At 37.6% G+C, this 24,923-nt stretch overlaps 3 protein-coding genes and 1 non-coding gene across 5 annotated transcripts; all 4 read left to right on the plus strand.

Annotated features, from left to right (window-relative positions):
• On the plus strand, positions 1-4,928 carry LOC110904014 (2-dehydro-3-deoxyphosphooctonate aldolase 1). The gene is made up of 15 exons (XM_022149820.2): positions 1-150; positions 268-340; positions 1,987-2,084; positions 2,200-2,296; positions 2,480-2,545; positions 2,631-2,690; positions 2,761-2,835; positions 2,916-3,000; positions 3,088-3,146; positions 3,908-3,952; positions 4,030-4,128; positions 4,217-4,264; positions 4,342-4,389; positions 4,473-4,573; positions 4,649-4,928. The coding sequence occupies exons 2-14, from the start codon at positions 305-307 to the stop codon at positions 4,527-4,529; spliced, it is 873 nt and encodes a 290-aa protein (XP_022005512.1). The 5' UTR covers positions 1-150; positions 268-304; the 3' UTR covers positions 4,530-4,573; positions 4,649-4,928.
• Positions 4,929-7,921: 2,993 nt separating this feature from the next.
• LOC110904013 (granule-bound starch synthase 2, chloroplastic/amyloplastic) lies at positions 7,922-12,420 on the plus strand. 2 transcript variants are annotated; one of them, XM_022149819.2, is made up of 7 exons: positions 7,922-8,518; positions 9,716-10,247; positions 10,522-10,586; positions 10,691-10,768; positions 10,864-10,974; positions 11,044-11,262; positions 11,344-12,420. In XM_022149819.2, exons 2-7 carry the CDS (start codon positions 9,812-9,814, stop codon positions 12,298-12,300), a joined length of 1,866 nt encoding a protein of 621 aa, XP_022005511.1. In that variant the 5' UTR covers positions 7,922-8,518; positions 9,716-9,811; the 3' UTR covers positions 12,301-12,420. The 2 variants fall into 2 exon arrangements, with proteins under 2 accessions (XP_022005511.1, XP_022005510.1); XM_022149818.2 differs by lacking the exon at positions 7,922-8,518 and adding an exon at positions 8,527-9,452.
• Positions 12,421-12,547: 127 nt separating this feature from the next.
• TRNAN-GUU lies at positions 12,548-12,621 on the plus strand. Its single transcript has one exon. It is a non-coding gene; the product is annotated as a tRNA-Asn (tRNA).
• Positions 12,622-17,557: 4,936 nt separating this feature from the next.
• On the plus strand, positions 17,558-19,959 carry LOC110904012 (cyclic dof factor 1). Its single transcript, XM_022149817.2, has 2 exons — positions 17,558-17,860; positions 18,452-19,959. The coding sequence occupies exons 1-2, from the start codon at positions 17,699-17,701 to the stop codon at positions 19,643-19,645; spliced, it is 1,356 nt and encodes a 451-aa protein (XP_022005509.1). The 5' UTR covers positions 17,558-17,698; the 3' UTR covers positions 19,646-19,959.
• Positions 19,960-24,923: the final 4,964 nt, after the last annotated feature.

Consider the following 24,923-nt stretch of genomic DNA (forward strand, 5'->3'; position numbering starts at 1 on the left):
GGTGACAAATCCCCAAAACCAAAAGGAATCAGAATATAACCACGTGGATTCCAACCCGACCCGAGTCGACCGACAGGAAGCGCGAGTAGTAGTACTACATACATGCCTGCAGTTTCACCACTCACTAGCGATCTCTCTTCTTCAATCCAGGTAATCATTCAATTACATTGCGATCGGCGGTTCTTCCTCCGATTTACTTCATAACCGCATATATAATTTCTCATTTTTCATTCGATAAAATCTGAGGATTTGCTTTTTGATTTACAGATTTACTTCTTCTTCTTCTTCTTCTTCTTCTTCAAATATGGACTCATCAACTTTGTTATACAATCAGCTTAAGGTATGCATTCGTTTCTCCTCTTTCTTTTACGAATATTAAACCCTACTGCAAAACCTTTTATGTTAAATTATACTATTTTCCCCTTGATTATGACAATGTAAGATGATTATATTTAATATATACTCCTAATTTTGGAATTTAGGAGTTATGTTCTGTATACATTGCTCTTATATGTAAATTGGTACTTTTGTGTTTGAATTCTTTTGGATATAGCCTTTAGGATTTTGCAAATTATACAATAACTAGAGATCCAGCCCTAAGAGAGGTGTTGAACACTCAAATTACTGAAGTAAATGTATACAAAACGAGTAGACATCAAACCGCGCGTTGCGGCGGGATGTGAGATTTCTACATCCACTTCTTGCCGCTCTCCGCTATGTGAGATTTCTACATTGAGATCTCGTTTCGTATCAAAACGTGACGATAAACTATGCAACACGATACTTCACTCTTTGAAGTCTGACGCGTACAGAAAGGCAACAGTAATCTGTGGCCGATACTGTACTCCACCGGTTACCACGGTTTAAAAATTCAACGTGCGATGAACAATCAAACCGCAAGCATTTTTAAAAACCCATCAAACGTAATCTGCCATAATCACCATCTCCACCTAGCCTGATCATCACTTTAATCTCATGATCATCAACCTCTAATATCCAGCAGACCCAAGATCATAAGATCTCCAAAATCTACCTTTCCGTCACCGTTTCCATCCATCACCTTACACACCACCTCCAACATGCCGATGTTACCGGCAACATCATTCTTCAACACGCCCTCGAACTCTTCATACCAAACGTAACCTCATCATCGTATGGATTACATCATCTTTGTAATCGGTGTATGAGGTTTTGAGATCCTCGTGGTTGACCTTGTTGTCGTGGTCAACGTCCAGGATGTCAAATGCTAACCGGAGGTATGAGATGGTTCTCGCCGGTAATACCGAAGATACTACTGTTGGACACATCGTGATGGTGGTTTTGTGGTTTGGAATGAGACCGCAACGCGCGGTAGTTGAAGAATTGGAAGTTGGGGAGATTGTTCATGGGTTTTTAAAGTTTTCGTCGGAGAAGGTTATAAATATCTCGACACATTCATGCCGGTTCATTACTTTTTTTTTGAACGGCTGCCGGTTCATTACTTGTTTCAAGTTCAACAAACCCATTCGTAATTTTTCCACTGACCGATGTGTTTGCTTTTAACCGTTGTGACTTTTCGCATTCCGTCGCCATCTTTATTCATGCAAAATCACCATATGTATTTAACAGAGATGACGGTTGCACGCTGAAGCATGTGAGGCTGTGAGCGGTTATCCATACACTCTTTCCATTAAATGCAACATGTGAGCGGTTATCCCTACACGGTTTCCGTAAAATGCGTTAAGATGCTTTTTGTATATGTATATAATTAGCAATTGTAAGGAAAGAATAATTTATCTTACATTCTCTCATTGCTTTGTTAAGTTCTCCAACTTATGTGGTCATTACTCATTAGTAAGAATAACTAGGGTTTATAACGGTATGCTTGATGAATGCATGTTAGAACATGGTATATTTTTTTATTGTCTTTGAAAATAAGTTTCATATTAGTTACCATAATGTTCCAATATACAACTTATTTCTCTCCTGCTGTCAAATGTGTAACAGGAAGCCCAGCCGTTCTTCGTGTTGGCTGGTCCCAATGTGATTGAATCCGAGGAACATATTTTGCATATGGCGAAACAACTTAAGGCTGTCACATCAAAGTATGTTCATATTTTCCCTTTTTAAATAGAATTATCTAGATGTAGAGTCGTTGCATACTTTAAGTTATTTCCCTCAAGTTTCGTATATAATGCATCTGCTGCTTGCATTTTGCAGACTCGGATTGCCACTAGTTTTTAAGTCTAGCTTTGACAAAGCTAACAGAACTTCATCAAAATCCTTTCGAGGGCCTGGATTAGCCGAGGGATTGAAGGTAATTTAATTCTCTTATATCTTAAAGTTGGGTAAACTGTCATCACTAAGGAAGATTTTCTTGAGAGAATATCATAAATTAGCTAAACTCAAATCCATATTAAACAATTTGGCAACAAAAATACGCATGTATAAGATAATGTCTAGTTAAACCGTATTGAGTTGTCTAGTTGGCCAATTGCAGATCCTTGAAAAGGTGAAAACAACATATGACCTGCCCATTGTGACCGATGTACATGAATCTGACCAGGTAATCATATTGATCTGAAGAAGGGATTACTTGCAATTAATCAATTATTAATGCATAACCTTATATAGCTATTTAATTTTATCAGTGTGAAGCAGTTGGCAGGGTTGCAGATATAATTCAAATTCCAGCTTTTTTGTGCCGACAGGTAAGATTGATTCGACTCAGTTACTTCAAGACATCACACGCATGTTATCTAATTTTTTTTTTTCTGGTAGACTGATCTTCTAGTTGCAGCTGCCAAGACCGGAAAGATTGTGAATATTAAGAAGGGCCAGTTCTGTGCTCCCTCTGTAAGTCGTCATCTTCAGTTGACTTCTTTGGTCATGGAATCATTAGGCTTGTTTAACTTTCTGATCTGTTGGCTTTGCAGGTCATGACAAACTCTGCAGAAAAAGTTAGATTGGCTGGAAATCAAAACGTCATGGTTTGTGAGAGAGGGACCATGTTTGGTTACAGTAAGCTTATATTGTTTTTAATAATTCGTGACTGACATTTGACAATGGATTTGAATGTTAAAGTATTATTTAATGTCTGGGATGCAGATGATTTAATTGTTGATCCACGCAACTTCGAGTGGATGCGAGAAGCTAATTGCCCTGTTGTAAGTGCAATAACATTTATGTATTACAGTATTAGCACATCAGGTTATATGCACTATGCAGTATGCACTACGGCTAGGGGTGAGCAGAAAACCGAACTGAAACTGGAAAAACTGATTTAACTGAACCGCACAGAAAACCGGAAAAAACCGAACCTAAATTTACAGTTCGGTTACGGTTTTGCATTTTATAAAAACTGAAAAAAACCCAAACCGAATAACCTAAAAATCATTTTTTTTAATGTTTGTTATATATTGATTTAAGAATTATTAATATTACCCTTGAATGTTAAGTATTCATAATAAAAACGTTAACAGGTTTGTTTATCTTTGAAATGATTTATCTATTGCCTACACGAAATAACAAAATTTAACATAAAAATTAAATGATTGTTATAGTATTATAAAAGAAAATGTCTTAATAAAAACTTTGGAGAAACATAAAAACAGATTAGAAGGTTAGGTTTATGTGAACAATATTAGTTAAAAAGGTTAAATATAATAACTTAAACATAAACATCTAAGAAAGATTCTTAAATTTTGGATAATACTTTTTATTTCTGAATCTTCTGTAGTTTTGTTCCAAAAACCAAAAAACCGAACCGAACCGTTGCTAAGACCGAAACGAACGGTTTTAAAAAACCGAAAACCGAACATTTTGGTTACAGTTTTGGTTTTACCATGAAACCGAACCGAACGGTGCACACCCCTAACTAGGGCCTTGAAGTACAATAGTATTTTCAACTTGTATTTCTACAATGCAGGTAGCAGATGTCACACATGCATTACAGCAACCTGCTGGGAAAAAGGTGCACATGCGTACATATTTTACATGTATAATAAATCTTTTTTTATTTATTTTTCTTCTAGCTAACTTATTAAACAGCTGGAAGGTGGCGGTGTTGCGAGTGGAGGTCTTCGGGAATTGATACCTTGCATTGCAAGGACAGCAGTTGCTGTCGGAGTGGACGGACTTTTCATGGAGGTACGAGATAGCAAAAAAGGGTTTGTTTGGCATCTACAATTTTGTTTTTGTATTATTTTTGCTTATAAAGGCATATTCATACAATCAGGTGCATGATGATCCACTTAATGCTCCAGTTGATGGTCCAACACAATGGGTAAAATTCACAACACTGAAAATACTAATATTATCTTATTCAACATTGTTTGACTTGGTGTTTTGCTATTGAAACAGCCTCTGCGCCATTTTGAGGAGCTGCTAGAAGAGCTGATGGCAATCGCTGTAAGTTCTTGCCGATATATCTTCCTTTTTTAGTAACGACGATAAGCAATAAGGTAATGTATTCTGTTTGTTATTTATAAAAGAGGGTTACCAAGGGGAAGAAGCAATACAAAATCGATCTCACTCCATTTCGTGAGTAAAAAACTCTTGTAGACTGGTTTTCCATGCGTGATCAAACAGAAAGGTACGTGACTTAAAAATCTCATTGTTTGCACTTATGGGTTGTTTTACTATAATTTAAACATGAATTACATTTCAGGCAAGAGTCTGTGGATGTGCCTGAACGTGTGAAAGATCACAGCATCATAATCTATTAATCGATGTCTTAGAATCTATTGTTTGAGAAATACAATGTTGTTGAATTCATGGTGTATCAGTATCTAGCTATTAGTTTATGATTTGGTTCCTCTATGTTCCTTTCATTTTAGGGTTGGTTATCTTTCTTAATAGATGTTAAGAGAGTTTGAATATGAACACATTTATTATATATTATTGTACGAACTATACGGGTAATGTCAGATCTTGCATGGGTTTGGACGTTTGGTTTATGGCTACAAAACTGCTTTTATCTTTGGGGTGTTTGCAAGCTCTAATGGGTTTGTTAACGAGTGACAAATGCGAAAGATAAAAGAGTTCCTAAACGTCAAGTCAATGTATAGTAATTTGGTTCATGTAATTCTAGTCCGTTTCATTTATGTTATCATATGATGGTCATGTGTCAAGTGAATATTATGAAAGGGTAACCCACCCTCTTTAAGGCCTCTACAAGGTTCTCACCTGCTGATCCAAGTAAATCACATTTAAGCAACAGGGATAGGAATTTTATGTTAACTTTTTAGAGTTAATTCTTATAACTTACAAATTTGAAGGACTTGTACAGTGAACTACCATTTGGACCAATCACACATTTTAGCTACTTTTTTAATTTTTTTTCAAAGTGAATTGGTATAATGGTGTTTATCAAATATTTTTTTTTTTGGTTTTTTTATTTCTTATAATTATTTTTTAATATAATTGCTATAATATCTTATTGTTGTACCTCCTTTTGGGTAGATTTGGTTTTTCGCTTGTAACTTAGAAATTATGATATTTTATAAAATTCCAAGTAAGCTATTACGATGTGCTTATTTTTATCTATGTTTAAACATAAATTTTATATAAAACCGGGTTGTACATAGTAATGTAAAGTCATTATGTTTACCCTTTTCGTTTTAAGCAATATAATATAACGTTTTATAAATCGTTTACCCTATTCTTTATTTGAATACTACAATATGGCATTTAATAAAATCTTGAATATACCATTGCGACAAATTTACTTTTATCTACGATTCGATAAAAAAATTATTCAAACAAACATCAATACCGGTGTTGTATTCGGTTTTCTTGACACAATGATACAAAATTCGTGGAGTATTCATATATAGTTACACCGTTTCACTTTTTTTGTTATTTGAGTAACATAATATTAAATTTTGAATACATCGTTTTAGTTTTTATCTACAATTTAATAAAACTCTTAATTTAACAGAAATATAGCTGATTTTTTTTTGTACTTTTGGTACCAATACCATATTCGTCTTTATTGTTAGCTCGACGTAATGGTATAAAAGTGATTGAAAATAATGTTGTATTGGCAAAAGAGTATTTTTAGTACCGTATGCTATAGTGAGAACAAGTGACGGAACCGATGCCCCGCCCGAACAACAGCGGTATCGATAACGGTATTTGTTTCTATAGTTTTTATTATTGTAAAACATGTGCTAATATCCTTATGAGCATATATATTTCGGTTGTTATACCGAGTGAAAGTATCGTTCGGATACTTTAACGAACTGAACTGATACCGATCAAAAGCCCGCCGCGAAGCGCGGGAATACAACTAGTTACATAAATAGCTCATCTGATTTGACACTAGTTACAACTTTGAGGTCTTAGGGGGTGTTTGGGATTGCGTTTTCAACCTGATTATTTGATTATTGCGTTTTGAAATCGCAAAAAATCTATTTTGAGTGTTTGGTAAAAAATTAATAAAAAGTGTTTTTTTTACGTTTTGTAGAGTTCAAAACGTGATAATCCATAAGTAGGTCACCCCTTGCTGCAGGAAAACGTGATAATCCAAAAGCTGATTTTTACGTTTTCACTTATTTATTTTTTTGAAATATATATACTTGCCAAACACTCAAATAGTTGATTATCTGATTATTGTGATATCAAACAACATAATCAAATCCAAACAATGTTGATTATCTGATTGTTGTGATATCAAACAACATAATCAAATCCAAACACTATCTTTCTGCAGCATGTTTTGTTACAACTAATTATCTGATTCTGATTATTCAAAACATATAATCTATTTTCAAAACTCAACCCCACACACCCCCTTAAAGTCTTAAGAAGTTGCATGTATAAGTGTACAACACCCGCAACGTCAATAAAGGGCCCGTGTAGTGGTTTAATAGAGAACTGTTTAGAGCTGCGATGGTTGTAGCGATGACCAATTTCCCCGTGTTGAAGCATAGTCCACCACTTGACCGTCACCAACTCTTCAGTCCAAACCCTGGCCAACAAATTCTTTGGGATTCAAGAGCTAGGACAAGTTGAATCACATAAGATCAAGCAAATTATGAATCTTAATACGTGAGTTCTCTCATAATCCAACTAATTAAATGGTTAATTACTTCATTCATGAAATCAACCACACCTTATCAAGATAAAAGCCCTAGATCTTAAGAATGAACTGATTTCCTTGAGAACTAAATAAAGAGTATAATCAAACTCAAAAAGTATGGTATAATTGTAGGGAAGACCGATTTATGCTTTTTGTTAAATCTAGCAAGACGCTCCCGGTGACGTCGAGGTCTCAATCGGACGCTATTTTTGCAAATCCGGCTATCCGCTAAACTAATCTTTTATGATTATCATTAAGTTTGTTTACAAGTTAGTTCTTATAACATTCAAGTTTCTATATAATGTTTTTACTATTATACTCTCTTGTTAATTTAAAAAGATAATCAACAAAATTTCTTTACTCTTGTCGTCTGAAACTTGAACCCAAAACCTTCCTCTCCTAAGTTGTTTAACGGTCTTACCTTTGTCAATGGACCACCATCCCATTCGTATTTAACGGATATGATTTAGATAATTTGGCATTCCCGTATAATATTTAAATAATATGTCACATATGTAATAAACATGTGTTAATCAACTATTATAAAATAATAATAACATAAAATGTTAATCATTAAATTTTAGGATAAATTACACTTTTCGTCCTTTATGTTTGTATCGGATTGCAATAGATGCCCTTTAACTTTAATAATTACAGCCACTATCCTTTATTTGGAAAACTCATCACACTTTAGGTCCTTTAACACTAACCAGGTTAAAATTTTCAATTAACTTTAATCACATAAGGGTAGTTTAGTCATTTAACTTTAAAAATAAGTTTCATAAGTAAAACAAAAATACATATAACTGAAAATATATATAATCACCCTACATTTTTAATAGTTGCAACTCAGTGAAGGCATTGTCGCATTGACCACCACCCACCACCACACCACCCGAACCACCTGTAACATCACCACCAACCTACATTATCCCAAACACCTACCATCACAAAGCCACACCAACACCTGCCCCTTTCACACAAATTCAGTTGTTACAACACATTTTGAGATCAAATCAAACCCTAAACAAAAAGATTACCTATTTGTCCTAAGCCGCGGACCAATGACATCTCTCTATCCCTCTAATTATCGGCCACCTCCGATTGCAATATTGTGGTCGGACATCAAATCTGGAAGAAAACCCCTCACAACCTTGCAAAACCTAGGGTAACTGAAACCCTAGAACAGGACACAAAACCCCTCACAGTATTATAGCACTATTGATTCCCGATGGTGGTTTTTCACAGATCTGAAATGTGACGATGGTGGTTATAAAGCAGCGACGGTGGTTCTTCCCGATGGGATTTAAAGTCAGCGACGATGGTGGCGTCTAGATGGGTGACAGGTATGTCGGAGTTGGGCGATACCCATTTGCAGAAAAAATCGGAGGCGGTGGTTGGTGGTGGTTTCGTCGCCGGCGACGGATTATCTCCGGCCATTGGTGGTTGTGAGTGGTGAGTTTTTTTTTATTATTATTTTGGATCTGGGTGACAAAAAATGGAGTTTTGATATGTAGGGCAAGATAATAATGGAATAAATCTCTTCTAGAAATAAGACTCACGAATTAAAGTCACAAAGATTTCGAACAAAAGGAACGATTGGTTATGGCAGATCCTTGAGTTGAGATTGGCATATGCCTAAAGATTGTATCATTATTTTACTTTATTTTTTTGTGGGTAGTTGTCAATGGTGGTTGTAGGTGGTGGAGAGTAGGCAGTGGTGTGGGTGGTTTGAAGGAGAGGGTAGGATGAGGGGTAATAAAAGAGGGATGAAAATGACATTTTTGCCCTCACATGATGTGCATGTGACTTCACTTAACGCTGAAAATAAACTGGGTTAGTGATAAAGGACCGAGGGTGTAATGGTTTTAAGAAAAAAAGGACCGTGACTGTAATTATTAAAGTTAAAGGACATCCATTGTAATCCAGGACGAAAAGTGTAATTTACCCTAAATTTTAATTTCTCAAAAAGTAGTACTTTCTCCTAAAAGGTAATACTTTCTACCAAACCAAACCCCAGTGGTGTGGTCCACTCTTTTGCCACCACCCATTTTAATCAGATCAAGATTCATCAATCACCTCTACACTTCCCTCATTTTTTCTTCTTTCACGCATTTCGTCGAACACCTTGATGGCGACCATGCTTTCTTCGGCATTCGTCAACGATCACACTGCCACTGACACCACTCTTCTTCTGAACAATCATCTTCCTCCCAAGATCCCCCTGGTCGCAAATTATCGACCCAGAAAATCACTTTATTATAAATGGAGGCTTAAAGCAACCAATGATAAGACTTCCAGTGGAGATGATGATGATGATGAAGCTCTTCAAGCTGTAATTGAAAAATCCAAAATGCTTTTAGCCAAACAGAGAGCCCTACTTCAACAGGTAGTTTATATATGTGTGTGTATATATATATATTCCCTAATTTGATGCTTATTTTTTTTAGGGATTTTGTAGAGAATTTAATTGCTTTATGCTGCATGTCAAGATAAGCTTCTATTATTGTGAATTATTTAGAAATGTGGTTATGAAGTGTTATAGATAAATGGCTAAATTAGTGTTGATATTGAAGTTCAAACTTTAGAGGTTAAGAACTTAAATGAAATGTTTATAGGAGTAAATAATTGTTATCTTTTTTCGGAATGTAGATTGCTGAAAGAAGGGATATTATTACATCGATAAACAATGCCACGGTTAGCTCCGAGAAAGAGGAAATAGTATCCGAAGAGGAAGAAAGATTCTTTATGGAACCGGAATCTAATCCATATCGCGGCATTGTTGAGCCAGTTGGATCCGCGGTACCAGACAACGTGCTCGTGCCAGATAATAAATATGTTGACAATGATGACGATGGCAATGATGATGGCAATGATGATGATGATGATACGTTGAAATCTGGTATGAAATTGCCTCCAAAAAGTTATTTGGATAGTGATTTTAAGGAGAAGCTTCATGGGACGAGTTCAGAGAAAGCTACAAGATATGAGTTGCCGCCTTTTGTTTCTGAATTCTCGACCACTTATAAAAGTTCAATAGAAACCAATGAACCAACATTGCACCATGTGAGAGATGATGCAGATGTTAAAATAGGTGAAGATGTAAAATCCCCTCCTTTAGCTGGGCCCAATGCAATGAATGTTATATTGGTTGCTGCTGAATGTGCTCCTTGGTCTAAAACAGGTACCACACATATATATACTTTTATGTTCAATAATACGATAATGTCTTATGCATCCATTCCACAGTAAATAAAATAAATCAGTTACTTAAACAGTTTGTTTCATTGAATCAACGAAGAAAACCTTATTCAAAGAAACAAACTGGTATAACTTGTAAGTAATCGGTGCTTTGTTTACCATGAAATGGGTGTGTATATATGATATTATGAAATTTGAATGATCATTAATATATGTAATTTTGAACTTGTAAAAAGTATCATAATATTTCTTTATAGGTGGGCTTGGTGATGTGGCCGGAGCTTTACCAAAGGCTTTGGCAAAGCGTGGGCACAGAGTAATGGTGAGTTTTCTCTGCTACAAGACAGTTTTAGATATTAAACGTATTATTTATTCTTGTGCGTCTATACTCATGTGTTTTATATGTTTGCTTTCACAAACATTAAGGTAGTGGCACCTCGTTATGGAAATTACGCTGAACTTCAAGATACGGGAGTTAGGAAAAGGTATAAGGTGAACGGACAGGTATTTTACATTTTTACCCCCCACATTTAGCTTCAGTTATGATGCTGCAAATTGGTGGTAAACTGGTAGTAATAATAATAGAAGTGAATTTTCAGGATATGGAGGTACATTACTTTCAAGCCTATATAGATGGTGTCGATTTTGTTTTCATCGAAAATCACATGTTCAACAACTTGGGCAGTAACATATACGGAGGAAATCGCACGGTAATAATTAGCTCCTAAACCGCGTTACAAAGATAATCAATCATTTTAATCTTGCACTCGTTTTTGCAGGATATTCTACGCCGCATGGTTTTATTCTGCAAAGCAGCTATTGAGGTTCCATGGCATGTTCCGTGTGGGGGCCTCTGTTACGGAGATGGAAATTTGGTTTTCATAGCTAATGATTGGCATACCGCTTTATTACCAGTTTACCTGAAAGCATATTATCATGAATATGGATTAATGCAATACGCAAGATCTGTCCTCGTGATCCATAACATCGCGCATCAGGTTAGTTTTACAATTTACAGTTTGCAGACATTAATGATTACAGTTTACATGTTTCTTGTTTAAAGCGTATATCGGTTTCAGGGACGTGGTCCAGTGGACGATTTTTCGTATGTGGATCTACCACCACACTACTTGGATCTTTTCAGAATGTACGATCCAATCGGCGGTGAACACTTCAACATCTTCGCTGCAGGACTTAAGTCCGCTTACCAAATAGTTACCGTAAGTCACGGTTACGCATGGGAGCTAAAAACCACCGAGGGTGGGCACGGTCTTCACGGGATAATTCAAGAAAATGAATGGAAATTAAAGGGCATTGTCAACGGAATCGATAAAAAGGAATGGAATCCGAGATCAGATATCCACTTAACTTCAGACGGTTACACTAATTACAGTTTAGAGACTCTTAACACCGGAAAACCGCAATGCAAGGCGGCACTTCAGAAAGAGCTAGGCCTACCGGTTCGTGCCGACGTCCCATTAGTCGGTTTCATCGGAAGACTCGATAACCAAAAAGGCGTTGATTTGATATGTGAGGCGATTCCATGGATGGTTAGCCAGGATGTGCAATTGGTAATGTTGGGAACGGGTCAACCCGAACTCGAACGGATGCTTAGGGAAATGGAGAACCGGTACCATGAAAAAGTGAGAGGGTGGGTCGGGTTTTCGGTCAAAATGGCTCACCGGATAACGGCTGGAGCTGATGTATTGCTGATGCCGTCAAAGTTCGAGCCGTGTGGGCTTAACCAACTGTATGCAATGTGTTATGGGACTATACCGGTTGTACATGCTGTGGGTGGGTTGAAAGATACGGTTCAGCCGTTTGATCCTTATAACGAGTCGGGACTAGGATGGACGTTTCATCGAGCAGAGAGCGGGCAGCTGATTCATGCACTCGGGAACTGTTTGTTCACGTATCGAGAGTATAAATCGAGCTGGGAGGGGATTCAGAATAGGGGAATGATGCAGGATTTGAGTTGGGATAATGCTGCTCATCAGTATGAAGAAGTTCTTGTTACTGCTAAGTATCAATGGTGAAGTTTGTGGCTTGTATAGTTCAAAATTGTAGTTATTCTAAAACATGATTCAAAATTGTAGTTATTTTAAAACATGATATTAGAATATGCTTGAAATAAGATTTAATGTTTTTTGAAAGTGCTCAGAAACTGGTATTTTTATTTTTTTTTTATTTTGTTTATTATTTAATAAAGTTTTAATTAAATATATAGTGTTAATAATGAAAGATTCATGTTAAAATTATTTACATAATACCAAGAATCAAACAGCTGGAATAGCTCAGTTGGTTAGAGCGTGTGGCTGTTAACCACAAGGTCGGAGGTTCAAGCCCTCCTTCTAGCGACTTCCTTTTTTTAAATTTAACCAAAATTAATAATTTTAATTTATCCTATTTCGAATTATAGCACATTAACATCCGTCTCTATTGCCAAGTGGTGGTGGAGTGGTAAGGGAGAAACTTGGTGTTCTAAAGGACCCGAATTCGATTCCTGACCTTCCCATTATTTTCTGCGGCACCTGGTGATTATCGGAGACTAGGCGAAAAGTTGGAGATCGCTGGTTCGATCCTGAACTGAGCGGGTTTTACCTCACCGCACTGTCGTGTAAGGTGCTCTCTCTCTTCTGTAATAAGTAAAAAACGGTCGATCTTTTTTTAGGGAAGGGAGACGTACCCTCGACTGCAGTCGAGGCTCATGATGGAAACGAGGGGTGGCGGAGCACCCCGATAATGATAGCTGCAGTTTTGAGTTCTCAAAACAACAAGATCGACCTTTTGAGATTAAAAAACAATGGTGTAGCATTGAGCGACTTCCTTTTTTTAAATTTAACCAAAATTAATAATTTTAATTTATCTTATTTCGAATTATAGCACATTAACATCCGTCTCTATTGCAAGTGGTGGTGGAGTGGTAAGGGAGAAACTTGGTGTTCTAAAGGACCCGAATTCGATTCCTGACCTTCCCATTATTTTCTGCGGCACCTGGTGATTATCGGAGACTAGGCGAAAAGTTGGAGATCGCTGGTTCGATCCTGAACTGAGCGGGTTTTACCTCACCGCACTGTCGTGCCTTCGGGCGAGTGTTCACGGGCTTCGGCCCTAGGTGCAGGGGCGGACCCACCCCCATGCCAAGGTGGGCGGGCGCATCCCCGGGAAAAAAAAATTTAGTGTTATTATCCGACCAAAATCCCGTCCGCTCCCCTTGGATTTTTTCGTCCGCACCCCTTGGATTTATTCGTCCTCACCCCTTGGAATATTTCGTCTGCACACCTTAGGTAAAAAATGTTATGAATTATATTAAAAAAAAATTAGTAAAATCTGATTTAAAAAAAAAACTACCTATATTATATAAACTTATACTACCTAAACCTAAACCAAACCCAGTATATAAACTTATCAATAGCCCACTAATAATCTAGCCCATTAACCCACCTAAGTTAAAACTAAAACAGTTAAAATAAGCCCAAAAACCCTTCAACTCCTTTCCCGCCCTCCCTCTGTGCGACTGTGCGTGCTCTCTGCCTCCTGTCCTGCCAGCGATCTTCACTAGCCAACACAGCAACAACACTGCAGCATCCGATATCAGCCGGAATCTGACATCAACGTGACCGGATTCCGCTCCAAACCAACCGGACACCGACAAACGGTAAGTTTTTTATATGATTTTTCTTGATATTATATAAGAAAAGGGGTAATAAAAAACTTAAATAGGTATGAAAAATCGTGTGTTTTGACATTGCGTATGGTTGTTTATATGATTTTTAGGATGATTATGTTATTTAGATGATTTTTAGGGGTGATGACACAATTCTAGGGCTTGATTGCTTGAATAGTTGAAAATTAAAATTGAAACATTATGTTATAGGAAACCATGAATAGGGAAGTTATGACGCGATTTCTCAAGAGGAAAGTGGATACATCTTCCGAATTAGTTGATGTGGCTACTCTTCCTTCGGATCCGTATGATCGCAAGCCAATAGAATCATATAACGTGAATCAACAAGATGAGATTAGAAGGGCATATCTACTAAGAGGATCGTATCAACCAAGAGGTATCGAATTCCCACAAACAACGTTTCAAGGTGACGAGTTAAGAAAATTTAAGGAAAGATGGTATGACAAACATGAGTATAAGGGATGGTTAGAGTATAGCTCAAAATCGGATCGCGTGTTTTGCGTAATCGGATTGGGGATGAGAATTTTTTAAGTGATAGTTATGTATGTTATATAGAGAAAGACTTGCTTAAGAAAGTAGCTTTAGATGATGTTTTGAATAGATTTCAAAAATGAAGACACGTAGGGCGACATTTTAATTATGTTTGTAACAAGGTTTGACGTGTTTGACAAATATATAAATTTAGTTTGATGTTCTTTTGTCTTACATGACCCGACCCGACCCGACCTGATACAATCGATTTTTTAACTTATGTACCTAGGGGCCTAAAATTTTTAAAAATGTTCCGCACCCTCATGGAAAATTCCTGGGTCCGCCACTGCCTAGGTGAGGCCGTGAGGGTTTTCCCCGGTTCAAATGCGAGTGTATCCCGATGTGATTTTCGCTAGTAGCTCATTTGAAGGATTCCTCGACCGTTAAAAAAACATCCGTCTCTATCATCCATTTTTTTTGAACGGCAAGTTTGGATCGCTGACGGACCACTGGAGTATCATTGTGCCTCCAGCAGAACCACCTGATCATATCCATCTCCACTAGGCAATGCCTATACACCAATTATGTGAGAAACACAATAAATATAAAAAAAACCTCTTATGTGAATTGAACCCAGTACCTATTGGTTTTAAAACCTTATCTCAATTAAGATGACACTAATCTATAAATTCATGGGCAGTCTATATTATCCATTAGTTTTAGTTTTAGGCTTTTGAGTTTGAATATCGAACTTGAATTTGTCAAAGTCATAATTTCTAAGTTTTCTTGTATGATCTAAATATATAACTATTATATTATATTATATCTTTTAACACTTTCTTCAGTTATCCAATTGAAAAATATATTTAAGCATTCTATCTATAAGACTATAACTCACCTTTTATTATAAAGCTTGTTAAGGAAAACAAAAGCTAGTACCCTTTGCTTTTAAAAGGACGATGTTTCTTCAAGACTCGAACCTTTGACCTTTAAACTTTAAAGAGAGTTTTCTTTTAACTTCAAAGGTTTTACTATTGGACCTTATCCCCAACCCTAAATCTTAACTAATACCTTTTAATTGGTCATATGACTTTTTCAATAAACTTCTCTAAAAGATTTAACCGAGCTTTCACATTGAACCAGACCCATTGGTATTCGTTTCATCCAATTGTGTATTATCAAAGTAATAATACACTGAAAATTCAAAAATGATACATGTTTATTGCGTGTGCTATGCGCAGGTATAGACCGATTCGGTTCGGGTCGATTATTGATTTGAATTGAACCTATAAATGTTTCGGCCTCTAGATGTTCATAAGGGGGGAGGGGGTGGTCCGTTATGGACTCCCCATAACGAGTGATAGTATCACTAACACCGCCGCCTCCACTTTGGTAACGAGTGATAGAAATAACTCGTTATATATATAACGCGTTGAATATTGAAGAATGAATGTGTATGACTTGTACATTGTGTATTAATACTTGTACATTGAAATCTCATCACTAGTGATGACCACCCCCACTACATTTCTATTACTATGATAGAATATTGGGTAATGACATGACATGATTTGATTGGATATTGAGAGTGATAGAAATCTATCACTAGTGGTAGTAAGCTCTTCATTTAATCTGTTAGACTGGAAGGTATGGAGTGGGGAGGATGGGCCGCCACGTCACCCGCCACGTCACCGGGAGTGAGGATGGACCTAAAGGGGATGGACCAAGGGGGTGGAGGATGGGGCTAAATATATATATATATATATATATATATATATATATATATATATATATATATATATATATATATATATATATATATATATATGTATGTATGAGGTATGTGTGAAGAGGTGGCCCGGCTTGGGCGTCGGCTGGAGGACGGGGAAGACGGGATGGACCACAGGGGGGCGGTGTTCCGGGCCGGCGCCGGGCCTCGCCGTGCCCTTGCCGTGCCCCATACCCACCAGTCTTATTGGAAAAAGCGTTTTGGTTAACCACCAATTAATTGGATGTTCTTTTTATGGATGGATTCAAGTTTATTTCGGTTAAAATTTTTTATTATACCTAGGATCAAATAAAATATAAGCATTCCTTTTAATATATTAGAAGAACAATACAACTAATATGTAATTTAGAAAAAAATATAATAAACTTTTTTTTGACATATAACATATGAATTCGGCTTATTTTATTCGGTTATGATTCGATTATATTCTGTTTTTACCCACCCTATATATTTGATCCGATACGATATAACACAATTTTTATCGTATACTTTTACAAAATCTTGAAAAGGTCGGGAAACATTACCCACTTCGACACGTATGTTGATGTCAGTGCCGAACACATGTAAGAAAGAAGCTTGAAGCAAGCTTGCAATTTCATCCACAAAGATTGAAACCATAGAAAATTTAAAAATAAAATAATACGAAGAATTATTAAAAGGAAAAAGAAATGGGGGTACCAATATAGAAAAACAATTTATTTTTCTGCAAGGAGATAAAAAGTGCCCTTACTTTATTGAAAAGCAAAGGTGGGTGGGTGGTGGATCAGAAAGTTTCAACGAAAAGTGTTGTGCTTAGTTCTACCCCCTTAGTTTTAGCTTATTGACAAACAACCCCTTTATATTATAAAAACTTAAATTTGTGCTCATTTGTTTTATGTTCTCAGGATACCATGGAAAAGAAGAGAATATCCAAACCAAATATTTCGACAATTAGTATAACTACATTATGTATTAAAGAACACATTTTATTTTAATGTATCCTTAACTTTAAAACATTATACTCTTTAAATGAAGTGTTTTAAATAAAAAAAAAGATGAATATGAGAGAATTTTCCTAGATTTATTGGGTTTTTTACTGAATTGGTGTATAGCCTAGTGGAGATGGATATGATCAGGTGGTTCCGCTGGTGGCACGACAATAATTCAGTGGTACGTCAGTGATCCAAATTTACCGTTAAAAAAAATGGTAAGCGATCCGATTACCAAAAGAATCAAGAGGATGTAAAATGAAAGTAAAGTAGAAGATGAGGGAAGAAAAACTAAAAAAAGCTGAGTCAGCAAAAAACCGAGGATCAAAAAGAAGGAGGAGAGAGAGTTTTAAGAGAGAGAAAATCTCAGGAGCCACATACACAACTTGTGGCTCTCATTTCTTGCTGGGTTGCAAACGTGGCTGTACGATCAAAACCAAACAAAGCCTGTCTGTTCCTCCAACACCCAAAAGATCCGCACCCCTGTTTGTCAGAACCACTAGATCTGTCATCGTTAAATGTCGGATCCTGCTATCAAGCTGTTCGGTAAGACGATTCAACTGCCGGAAGATGACGGCTGTGTTAAGACTGAAGATCAGCCGTCATCTTCTTCTTCTTCTTCTTCTGAAGCTGATTCTAAAGGAGTTGGTGAAGAACGTCAATCTGATGTTAATAATAAGGTAACATATTAAATACTGCTAGATCTTACTTTTTTTTTTTTTTTTTAATAATCTGATTGTTAATTGACTTGGGTTATATTATGTTTTTAATAGTCTTGGTGGTTTTGTTATGTTTTGTATTTGATTGATTGATAGCATAGGTTATTAATTGATCTTATTGTTACAAAACTCTCTAGGGTTTAACTGTATTTGTTTTAGACACTAGGGCCGGCAAAACATGTCTATTCGTGTTAAACAGGTCATAGGCGACAACGCGTTTAACACAAGTATCAAGATGAAAACGACTTTTTTAACTACTTTATATCTATTGCCTGTAACTTTTTTATATGTTATATCTACCAAGAAGTAGAAATGAGTCGATGACCAGAGCCTAGCCATCTAATTTAATTATTAAAAAAAATATATAATTACATAGTGTACTTTTTAGTAAACATGTTTAATCGTTTCATAACAGGTTAGAAATTGTCGGCTCTAGTACTTTTAATTGGGGTTTTGTATGTTGTTGAAATTGAGGTTCTTTTTATTGATTATGATTGAATTATCTCATAAACGTCATTATTTTGAAAATTTTGATTTTTTTGGTAAATGAAGGACCAACCTGAAGAGAAATCTATTGATAAAGAAGAGGATAGAGCCAATTCTACAGTTTCTGAGGAGGTTACAGAGCCGAATGCATCTTCGGTCGTGAACGAAAACCATAACACGCCGCCTTCGGCTGAAAAGGAGTCTGCAACCGGAAAAGCATCAAAGTCAGAAGAAGAACAAAATGAACAGGAAAAGACGTTAAAAAAACCCGACAAAATACTTCCTTGTCCGCGTTGTAACAGTATGGACACGAAATTTTGTTACTACAACAATTACAATGTGAATCAACCTCGGCACTTTTGCAAGAACTGTCAACGATACTGGACAGCTGGAGGGACAATGAGAAATGTTCCTGTGGGTGCTGGACGTCGTAAGAACAAGACTTCGGCCTCTCAATACCGTCAAATAACAGTCACTGAAACTCTTCCTGGCGAACTGAATCACGCGGTTCTTAAACCCAATGGCACAGTTCTTACATTTGGTTCAGACGCGCCGCTATGTGAATCAATGGCTTCTGTTTTGAAAATTGCGGATAAAACGATGAGACAGGATAGTTTCCGTAGGCCAGAAGAGTTGGTAATCCCGGTTAAGTCAAGTAACGATGATAACGCAAATAGATCATCAGCCACCGAGATGCAGAACTGCCATGGGTTCTCGCCTCAGGTGCCGTTTATTCCTGGTGCACCATGGCCATACCCATGGACCCCACAAATGGGTCCCGCTTTCTGTCCACCGGGTTATCCTATGCCGTTTTACCCTGCAGCACCGTATTGGGCTGTCCCTGTACCAGGTCCTGGCCCTGGCCCGTGGAGTATGCAGTGGGTTCCTCCACCAGCAAATTTCCATCCTGCCCCTCCGGCTACCTTTGCCGCATCAACTTCCGGTCCTATTTCCCCGTTGGGGAAACATTCACGGGCCGAGAATGAAGAAGAGGAAATAACAAAAGAAGATGAACCCGAAAAGAGTCTTTGGGCTCCGAAGACGTTACGGATCGATGATCCTGATGAAGCCGCAAAAAGCTCGATATGGGCTACGTTGGGAATCAAGAACGATAGAACAGTTGGTGGGAATGGGGGAGGTATGTTTAAGGCATTCCAATCTAAAAGCGAAGATAAAAAGCCCATGAAAGAGGCATCTCCTGCACTTCAAGCTAACCCGGCAGCGTTATCTCGGTCTCTTAACTTCCAAGAGAGCTCATAAATGGTTAGTTTTTGTGGCAATGGAATGGAAGGTGCAAAGGGTGGTATGTGTTGCATGGAGATGGGCTTCAGTGACATGCAAATGGGAATGAGAAGAAAGGTAAGTTGATCCCATCCCATCCAATCCATTGTTCAAAGAGGGAGATAGTGTGTTTTGAATTTACTAGTATTTTTGAGTCTGTTGTACATACATAGTATATCATATGTGAAATAGTGAACAAGGTAGAACAAAGTGAGTGTGCGCAATGAAATAAGTTCAATCCACAAACGTTAATCTTCAATCGTATTATGGTCATCGTTACATGTTTGATTCTCTCTCAGAATGTGACATAAATGGTAGGTTCACAAATGTTACTTACATGGTTAGCCTGACGGTTTAAGGGTCGTGATAGTTTAGTGACGGTTCACAAAATGGAGGAAATGGTTTGACCATTCGAGCTACGTCTGTCACTAAGTCTGGTGGTTCGGTTCAAGGGTCGCAGCCTCTAATGGTGGTTACCAATAAGAGTTCGCCAATGATTTGAATGGTTGTGACTGATCACAAACCATTAAGATGTGTAATTTTTCTCTAGATCTGATATTAGTGAACAAGACAAGCTATTGGTGGTATTCTTATTCGCACAATCAACCTTTCAGGCTTTGACAATTGATGTGTTGATAAAATTTATGTCTTGTTATGAGTTTGATTGTTGATAAAAGACTTTTTCTCTTGTATATTAAACAATCATCTTAACATCCTATTATTGTTTATAGCTGTTTGTGATAAGTAATTCAGTGAATGGTAATTCATTTTTTATCATATATTATAGTTATAGTAGCCTATGAACAAATTTTGTTTTTCTCTTATAACTTTTAACATACAATTTTATTATAAAGTTCCGATAGTGAAATCAAAGGGAAGTCGTGAAGCAAGAGAAGAAACCTAACTTTCCGCAAAGTGAAGTTTATCAAACACTCATCCCAAGGTGATGAAGACTCCTAGACTACCTGGTGTGACGTCAAACCCTGTCATGTGTCCGCCACCTAGGGAATGGGGCTTTGCCCTCCAAACCCTCAAAACCATAAGGTGGTTGGCAAGAGTAAGGGCATGTTATTTTATTAAATCTTAAAAAAAAATTAAATTAAATCCCCACCAAAAATCTTGGCCAAACCCCTAGTCAAAGTGCCCCACGCGCGTAGATATATTACATGCGGCTTGGGCAACACCACCCATTTAGTTGTTGCGGGGTGGTGTTTGGGGCATGGAGGGCTTTACCCCCTCTTCATGCCTCCACACCGAACAACCTTTAATAAATGTTCCTAAAGCTTAATCCCATATTTTAAGATTTTAATGAGTTCACAAGAACCTATGATGTTAAATTCTAGAAATTTATGATTAACATGCTCTTAAAAAGATTAGTGACATCCCAAAAGAGTTTAAACATAGTAAAAACTAGAGGGGGCAATCTTGACCTAAAGCCTTCCCAGTGGGTCAGTTTGGGTTGTTTTTAAAATTATATGGGTTGGTTTGGGTAAAGTATTTTAACTAAGTGGGTCACAATGGGTCAGTTAAAATTTCATCTTGTTATTTTCGTGTCAAAGCGGGTCGACAACTTTAAAGAAGTAGGTTGATGTGGGTTACTGTCTTAAAGAAAGGGACATGTTTCGGATCGGAATGGATTTTGGGCCAGCACAAGTATTCGCACAACACGGGTTACGGCACGAAACGAGTTTTGGATCGGAACGGGTTCAGTTCGAATTGAGTTTCGTGCCGGGACGGGTTTCGGCACGGGGCAGGTTTTGGATCGGAACGGGGTCGGTTCGGCTCAGGCCGACATGGGTTTACGCACTGGACGGGTTTCGGAGTGTCGCAACCCCCGTCCCCATATCTTAAAACTCGGGAATGGGCGGCCGCGACCAGTTTCGGTGGTATCTTTTTTTGTTTAATTTGGCAGCGGAATTTACATCAGGACCGTAGTTAGGAAATATTTTATCAGAGTAAAATACCATACTTTCATAATATTAAACACATGGGTAAAACCCAAGTTTTCACTACACACATTTTCATAGGGATACATGATGTGTGTAAAATGCAACATATAAATTACATCAAATGAGACATAAAACTAACCCTTTTTTAGTACTAATGTTGGAAAAAGTGTGCTTTTGTCTTCCTTTTGTATTTTCAGGGTTAAATGAGCTTAAATAAACAAAAGGAACAAATATACAGCCAAAGCCAACATAAATACAAAGAAAGGGAAGAAACGTGGCATGCCTGACCCCTCGACAGCATCTCCCAAAGCAAAAGCAAGAAGAAAGCTGAGCATGGGGCTGTGCCCAGTTGAGCATGGGGTTGTGCCCAGCTGAGCATGGGGCTGTGCCCAGCTCAACACGGGGCATGCCCAGCGGACACGGGGGCGTGTTCAGGTGTCTGCAGAAAAGACAAAGTTGTAGAAGCTTCCATCGCCTACCACGGGGCCGTGCTCAGCGGACACGGGGTCGTGGTCAACTATAAGATTCGCGGGATCCAGGCAAATCTTGATAGTACAGATATGCTTCTGCACACGGGGTCGTGCTCAGCGGACACGGGGGCGTGGTCAACTAATGCAGACAAACTGCAATTAATGAAGGAAGAGAAAAGGGTGGACATGGGGCCGTGTCCAGGCTTCTGTACAGGCTATAAATAGGGGTTCTTGGTTCACTTCAAAGGCATCCCTTGGCACACCACCTCTCTCACACTTCACCCACCACCCACCACCATCACAACACCATCATCCACCACCATCATCCATTGTCCATCATAGAGTGTGTGAGTCGTTTCGGGATCCAAGATTGATCGTAAGAGTTCTTGACAATCAAAGGCCATGTTTGCCTAAGTCTCTTACATCACTTGGTGAAGACAAGTGTTTAGTGTAATACTTTTTTATTTTTAATCTTTTACACTTTTTAATTGGTTTTGTATTAATGACTTTAATTACTAGTTTCTTATTTGAAGGTGATTCTTCCTTATCGTTTGTCCGTGGTGTCTTGGCATTATTTTACTGTCTACATAAAATAAAAGATTTTCACCATTCATATCTCCACGGTCTATATGGAGGTATGTTGGCTACCTGGTCGGGGGTTAAGGGAACGGTTTGGTAAGAGTCTTGCCATTGTTCAGTGCATAGATCCTGCAAAGGACCTGAGTCAAATTTAGTAGGGCCTCCTTCAATACCCAATGGTATTGGATGGCGGGGGTCCAAACTCTTTGACCCCCTCATAAGTTAAACTACTATTAAACTTTAACCCAACTACTTAGGACTGTATCCTTGCTGACTCAGACTACTTAGCCGAGGGTAACGTCGCCTTCAAAAGAGGGGCCTACCACATTATGCATTAATAACTTAATTAATTATCTTTTAATAATCCGACCCTTTAGGATTGTATCCTTGTTGACTCAAACTACTGGGTTGAGGGTAACGTCACCTTCAAAAGAGGGGCCTACTACAATAACTAAGATAATCTCTTAAACAAGTGCAAAAGTGCGAAAATAATCAAAGGTTACACTACACACGAGTCGGATCCAAGTGATTCATCTTGTCTATCTGTTTTTACTTTTATTTTATTTTCAGCATTTTAGTTAGTTTTATTTTTCTAGTTTAAAAACCTTTTTTTTTTAACATTTTAATTTGATTAGACGTTGAGGATCAACCGGTACTAAAAGCTCTTGTGTCCTTGGACGACCTCGGTATCTTACCAACACTATACTACGTCCACGATGGGTGCACTTGCCCATATGTGTGTTTAGTGTTAGTGAATATCGTGTTTATAAATTTAAAACTTGGCTAAAAAGTGTAAAAAGGGCTTAAAATATACACCTAAATTATATTACACCTAACGCACATCAAGTTTTTGGCGCCACTGCCGGGGACACAAGGATTTTAAGAAAGCTTAAAATCGACGGCCTAATCAGTTTTAAAACTTTTTCAAAACGCACGCACATTTTTCTGCATTTTAGTTTAGTTTGCATTTACAGTAGCCTGAACACGGGGCCGTGCTGCATATTTTTCATTAAATACCCAGATACAGAGTCTGAACACGGGGTCGTGCTCATAAACATGCCCACGTGCTCAACAAGACCAGTAACCTTTAATAAAACGCCCAGATACAGACCCTGAACACGGGGCTGTGTCCACTGAACACGGGGCCGTGTCCAGCTTCTGTTTCCGTCTTTATTTTTATTTTTTGGTCCCGAGACTCTGTTGTGGTCTGTTGAGTGATTGTTATGGATCAATACTCAGGAGGCTACAACTACACCTATGAGGAGGATGATTATAGGGGAGACTATTGCACTAATTGTGGAAACCCACACTCGGTACAATATTGTAACTTATTTCAACCATCCACTTCATACAACTATTATGAGGAGCCCAGGTACGAGCCATCGACTTCATACACATCCTATGAATACCAAAGGTATGAACCTTCTCCCCCATACTCATATTTTGATGAACCAAGGTATGAGCCTTCATACTCATATTTTGAGGAATCAAGATATGAGCCACCGCCTTCATACTCTTATTATGAGAAGCCATGGCGTGAACAACCCACCTCATATGAGTACTATAAAGAACAAAATTACGACCCTTATCCATCATATACTTACAATGAGGAACAATGGTATGAACCATCTACTTCATATGAGTACTATGAGGAACCAAGGATCGAACAACCGGATTCAAGCTTTGAGGATCCCGATCCTTTCTCTATCACCGAAGTAGCCGATAGGATAATAGAAAAACTTAAAACTATTGAGCGATACATAAAAGAATCTCGCGCAAGGGAAGAGGAGTCCCGCGAAAGAGAAGAATTAAATAAAAAAACGATAGTTGAAGAGTTAAAAATGGAAGAACAAATAAGTGAAAAACCGACACATGAGTTAAACAACGAAAAAGGTGAGTCCGTCAACGTTAAAATTCAAGAAGAGTCTAATTTTGAAGAAATTAATCTCTTGTCACCTTCTTTTGAAAATCATTGTTTAGTACCCACTCATGCTAAGTTTTTAAAAGAGTTAAACACTAACACTAAAATTGAAGAAATGGTAAGTGTTAAGTTAACTAATGATCAAACGTCGCTAATAAAAGAAGACCCCTTTGAAATTAACATTACACCGGTTCCATGTTTATTTCAAAATTCATTTATTAGTAATATCATGATTGATAAAGATCTTTATGTTAACATAATGCCTAACTACATTTTCGAAAAATTAAGTATTAGTGATTTTTCTCCACTTCAAATACCCATTTTTCTATCCGATCGGA

The sequence above is a fragment of the Helianthus annuus genome, chromosome 14 (genome assembly GCF_002127325.2).
Source record: "Helianthus annuus cultivar XRQ/B chromosome 14, HanXRQr2.0-SUNRISE, whole genome shotgun sequence".
NCBI lineage: Eukaryota > Viridiplantae > Streptophyta > Magnoliopsida > Asterales > Asteraceae > Helianthus > Helianthus annuus.